The sequence below is a fragment of the Protobothrops mucrosquamatus genome, unplaced genomic scaffold (assembly GCF_001527695.2).
Source record: "Protobothrops mucrosquamatus isolate PMUCROS unplaced genomic scaffold, P.Mucros_1.0 scaffold1989, whole genome shotgun sequence".
Lineage (NCBI taxonomy): Eukaryota > Metazoa > Chordata > Lepidosauria > Squamata > Viperidae > Protobothrops > Protobothrops mucrosquamatus.
The window spans coordinates 373,607-379,606 of record NW_015388105.1 but is presented as its reverse complement, the minus strand read 5'-3'; the positions used below and the strand labels follow the sequence as shown (position 1 = coordinate 379,606).

General features: G+C 36.2%; 1 protein-coding gene across 1 annotated transcript in view; it reads left to right on the top strand.

The window, feature by feature from the left end:
* E2F8 (E2F transcription factor 8) overlaps window positions 1-3,543 on the top strand; it is a 16,453-nt gene extending 12,910 nt beyond the window's left edge. The window contains exons 10-13 of the mRNA XM_029285644.1: window positions 15-227; window positions 491-638; window positions 957-1,324; window positions 3,460-3,543. Of these exons, the coding sequence (XP_029141477.1) occupies window positions 15-227; window positions 491-638; window positions 957-1,324; window positions 3,460-3,543 (813 nt within the window). The remainder of the gene's footprint in view (window positions 1-14; window positions 228-490; window positions 639-956; window positions 1,325-3,459) is intronic.
* The last annotated feature ends 2,457 nt before the right edge of the window (window positions 3,544-6,000 follow it).

Sequence of the window (6,000 nt, the reverse complement as noted above, 5' to 3'; positions counted from 1 at the left end):
CCTATATATTTCAGGGTAAGTCTGTTAAAGATAAAAATCACCAAGGTTCTGTAACTTCTCGTGTAAATCAGGAAGTCTTAATTTCACCAGTAACTAAGCAAAATAAACATGTACACAGAGAAGTGAAACTCAGTTGTGAACAGGAGGAGCAGGGAGATACTTTTAAATATGATCAACTCAGCAGGGCACAGAAAATGCCTCCAAGATTTGCAGCTCCTCTACCAAAGGCACATTCCTGTCAGACATTATACACTTATATCTTCTTCTCCTGAAAGGCTCAGGAGTTTAATAATACTCATTCAAAAGATTTTTTTTCTTTTCATACTAAACCATGAAAGTAACTTCAAGATCAGTGCAGGACAAAAGCAATAATGGCAACCAAAGATACAGGCCCATTTTTGTTCTTTAGTTTTATACCGTATTACATGCAAACTATGGTTACATCTTGTTGGAAAGCTGGTTTGCTCTAGTGATTAAGGCACCAGGTTAGGAACCAGGAAACTATGAGTTCTGTAGTCCTATTACCTCTCTTACGTTTCCTCAGGATTTCAAAGTCCCCAGTGACGTTGCTGTGTCCAGTAAGGAGAAAACAGAGTTTTTTTCAGTGGAAAAGAAATCCTACAGTTCTTCCAATCTAGGTAAGTATATGTTGACCACGCCACAGGATTATTCAAAGTTAATTCATTTTGACATCTTCTATCAGCGGTTAAGGAATACAGGGATTTAATAATGAAACTAGATAAAATGACTTTATATATGAAGCTTCCGGCTGCATAGAGGTTGGGTCAGCTCTAATCAATAGCTCTTAAGCCCACTGCTTCTTCATGCTTAATTGCCACCTTCTCCAAACTCACAGTGGCTGGCAGAACTAAACTTCTTTTTGCGTATTAATACAAGTTGCATGGCATAAAGTACGTTCCCTTGTAATAGTGTGTTCTCTTTCTTCTTTGCTATAGGTCAAATTCCAGTGACATCTAATTTCCCTACTTTTCATATAACACCTCTTAACCTAATGCTACCACCACCTTCTGTAGCAACAACATCCTCAGGAAACGGTGCTGTTGCGTCAGTCCAGGTTAACCCTACCCCGCCTCAGAGCACCTTAGTTCTGAACATTATGCTACAACAGTTAGGAATGATGCCAGCCAATGTACAGATGTCTGCAGATCACCTACATCGATCCGCTTTCATCTGTCAAGGAGCAGAACATGTTAGTCCTGTCCCAGTAAGTGTAGGTTTGCAGCAAGCGACTGTATCGCAGAACGTCTTACTAAGGGATTACCGAGATTTACATGAAGAATTGGTTCCAACCACTCCTCAGGAGGTAAGAAGATTCTTTTAAAAAATATTAAGTAATTGGGGCTCTGCAAATCCTTTCCAAGAGGCACAGAAGTGCATACTAGAGCATTCCTTGAGCTTTTAACTGGCTGGTCATCTGTTAGAATGTGAAATACTTGCCTAAGCAAAACTATCTGATTAAAAAGTACACATCAGAATCATAAGAAAAACAACAAGAGGACCATTGGAAAAACTGAAGATTGTAATAATAATAATAATAATAATAATAATAATAATAATAATAATAATAATAATAATAATAGTAATAATAGTAATAAAGTTGGAAGGGACCTTGGAGATCATCAGGTCCAACCCCCTGCTCAGGCAGGTAACCCTATACCGTTTTGGACAAATGGCTGTCCAGTTTCTTCTTAAAAACTTCCAGTGTTGGAGCATTCACCGCTTCTGGAGGCAGGTTGTTCCACTGGTTAATTGTTCTGTCAGAAAGTTTCTCCTTAGTTCTAGGTTGCTTCTCTCCTTGATTAATTTCCATCCACTGCTTCTTGTCCTGCCTTCAGGCGCCTTGGAGAATAGCTTGACTCCCTCTTCTTTGTGTCAGCCCCTGAGATATTGGAACACTGCTATCATGTCCCCCCTCGTCCTTCTCTTCATTAAACTAGACATACCCAATTCCAGAAACCGTTCCTTATATGCTTTAGCCTCCAGTCCCCTAATCATCTTTGTTGCTCTTCTCAAATGCTTTGCATTTTTCTAATTGGTAGCCTGCACAGTACTTGCATTGCTTAAGCCTCTAATAAGAAGCAGCCTAACATACTGCAATCTGAACTCTAGATAAATATTTCTCATTGTATATCAGTGATAACAAGTATATACTGTACATTACACTAATACTTTTTAAAAGTGCCTAAATATCCCATATATACTTTTGTATAAGCCCATAAGTTGTCTCATATTCAGTTATATTTGATTTTATAATGGAATTTGAAAAAAATATAAAATATTCCTTATACTATTGCCAAATTTGAAAATATTTTACTAGCTTTAAGAGAAACAAAACCACTTTTATAGTCATTTTTATTGGAGACTTTAGGAGAAGGAAGTGAACCAACCAATTACTTGGTGTGTGTATAGTTTTTTAATGCTTTTCCTTTTATTAAGTTGTAGTGTGTATAAGACTAAACATTCTTCTGAAGGGCATTTATTCCCTTGCAGTAACATAAAGTTGCTAGACCAATCTAGGAGAGACTTCCACAAAACTTTCCAATTCTGGAGCTTACCTGAAGCTTTTTCTTTCAGTGAGCTAGCATTGATCCTAGAAATTGCAGCCTAATGCAATTGATAAAATAACTGATCATTTTACTACTAATGCTTGGCCAGAACATGCATCCAACTGGCTGCATTCTGATCCAACTTAAATTTATCAACTGTCCTTAAAAGCAGCTCTGCATAAAATCCTTTGCAATATCTAATCTGTATGGCATCAGTGCATGACTTGCAGACCATAATTCTAAGCTTTTCACAAAGAGGCAAAGGTGATTAGACACAGATAATACTTAGACACTCTAGACCAGCATCTCCAACCTTTCTGGCTTTGCAGACCAGCGGAGGGAAGATGAGAGGGAACGGTTCCGTGTGAGCAACTGGCGAGTGCCTATGCTGCAGCACCATTTGCACAAGCAGCTGGCAAATGGAACTGTGCGCATGCTCACCCACGTGCAAGTGGAGCTTGCATGCGCATGCTCGCACGCCACTTCTCTGGCCTGGTTCCGAATGGGCAGCAAACCGATAGTGGGCTGTGACCCGGAGGTTGGGGACCCCTACCTTAGACAACTTGATATCTAGCGGAACTGGTAGCTGTGACATTGGTTCTTCAATTGTAAGTCCTTCCAAGCCTGTTGTTACCTATCCAGAGCATTTCGTTTGGCCCAAATATTAGCATGTATGTATCCAAGAAATTGTTTAAAAATTCTACATCTGTGGTGAAAAGTAAAGATATAGCAGCATGCTGATTAATTGTGTGCCATCAGGTCCCAGGTAGAATTATCTGCATACTAACAATAATAAACTAAATATGTCTCTTGTCTAATTCATGCTAAAAAACTTAAGTTTCTTTAGCTGGTTAGCTTGCAAATAACATTATTTTTTTCCCCTTTCATCTAGACAAGTGTTCCTATGACATTCAAAGATTCTAAGAAAGGCAATGAAACATCAAGTGATCGAAGCCTAGATCCTGGCTCTCATTGATCCTCTTGTGAATCAGAAGGAATTTTCCCCAAAACATTGCTAATTCTAAAGAAAATTTTGTGGATCAACAGAACATACATTTTCTCAAAGAAAATGCTGTATCCCCACCTGCAACAAATATAATTGCAATACTTTGTTTCTGTTACATTAAAATTGTTCTTTGAAATTATTTTTAGGCATAGGGATCGTTTTTTTTCCCATGCTGGATTTTGTCTTACTTTTATCTACAGTCATTAATTGAACTACTCTTTTTTTGAATGAAGGATATCATTCATCAATATTTTTTAAAAAGTCATTTAGAATTTCATTGGCTATCTAATTATAACTTTATGAAATATAAAGCTAATAATACACAAAGCGTACATTCCAAGTACCAAGCCTAGACTGTTTTTAACAATATAGAAGCTCTAGTTCTAAATGCCACAGTAATTCTTCATTGTAAGTCTGATATTTTATCATGTCAATGTAAATTAAATGCAATATATAATTTAATGTTTATTTAATCTATTTTAAATTAATGATTGGAATTGATTTTTTTAAGTTTCTGTGATAAATATTCATATGATTTCATAATCAATATCTTATGTCTTGTTTGTTGTAATATTCCCCAAATTTTGTTTCTAGGTACAAATATTGTAAGTTCAGCCCGAAATCTCTAGGGTTTGGGTAGTCAGGGGTGGTTTGGGACAACTCTATGGATGATTGGTTAACCTTTGGGCTTTTTTTCAACATGTTTTAAGTAGTTGGAAGTCAACAGTATGCAATAGCTTTATAAATTATTTCTCTGTTTTATTTCATGAAATATCTTGCTTCTTTAACTCCTGCAAATTATCTTTATTGTGAATAGGAAAAAAATACAGTAATTGCTGTTTGTTGTTATATTGCTGTAAAACCAGCTACAAATCAAAAAGTATTTCCTTGAAAGTTACTATTCTGGTTCTGGCTCCTAAACAGAAATGCACCTGCAATTGCTTCCCTATTGGTATTGTATGACTTTTGAAATACAGTATGTACTTCAGTCTTGATTTATATCCTGCTGCCTATCATGCAAGTAACATTATTAGTTATCTACTTTGGTTGAGTTTTTTTGTGAAGCTATATGATCTTGTGACTGATGAAGTCATTTCTGGCTCTGATTAAGTCATTTTTGATATGCTTCTTTCAATCATTTGTATGGTATGTGTAGTCTGCATGTTTGATTAACTCAACTGCATCTGGCACTTTCTATCATTTTTTAAAGTCAGTCTGTATTTCTACTTAGGACTATAGTATAGATGACATTATTTAGGTACTTATCTATTTTACTTGGGAAAAAGATGTATGTAATAGCATTCTGGTGAACCTTGCTGTAATATATTGATCACTTGCACAGTGCATGTTTGCCAGCTGAAATGTTATAGCTGATGCAGTTAAATACAAGTTTGAAAAATATATGGAAAATTGTCACATACTCACATATTCCTAGATGAATAAAACATTTTAAAGAAGTCTTTTATATATCACTAGACATCTTTTGAGTTTCTTAAATTATAACTTAATTGTACATAGTTGTATGATTGCTATTCTTTGCTGCACTTTTTCGTATTTGGGTTTAGGAACTCAATGGGCTTGTTTTGGAGTAGATATATATGACATTATTGCACTAAAATTACCTTTAAACATACATTTATAAGAAAAGAATAGATGCATGATCCTTAATAAGTCTATCAGATATAATATTCTGTTTATGGGGAGGCCGCGAAAAGACATTAACCCTCTCACTTGAATTCCCTAGCAGTTGGTAGTTAGATCACTTCTACAGGCAATATATAACCAATATGATCAAGGCTAGTGTCATTCTCTTTGAATATCTGTAGATGACCAATCTGAGCCTGGGGGAGGGGGTCAAGCGTGTTATCAGTCTCAAGGCACTTCGTGCCCACAAGAGATCTACGTCCAGCCTGCCTTAAACTCCATTGACTTATTTACTGCCATTTTGCTTTGAACATTAGTAGTTCAGATTCTTGAAGCGAGCTTTAACATGCAATAAATCTATTTGTTTAAACTGATTTCCTATGTTTGACAATATCTGTCTTCTTTCATTGTTCCTAGCATGGTAGTCAACATGAGTAAATATGAACTAAGGGAGACTTAATGATTATTCCTAACTATTCAAATATCCCTGCAGATGATTCTTAATAGCTCACTGAACTATCCATTTTATTTTGGAATTGGACTACGTACTATATATTATTTTATTGATAAGGTTGCAGGACTAATCATTCAATAAACTACTACTTTTAGGAACCACTCTGGGTCCTAGAGTGAAGGGCTAAAGAGAAGTTCCCTGAAGATGGGCTCCAGCACGAGTCAAAAAACTCGGTCCCGGTGACCAACCCAGATTGGATCCTGCAACATTATCCTGGGACACGTACATTCACCTTCATTTGTACTACATTTAGTTTAGGCTTAATTTAT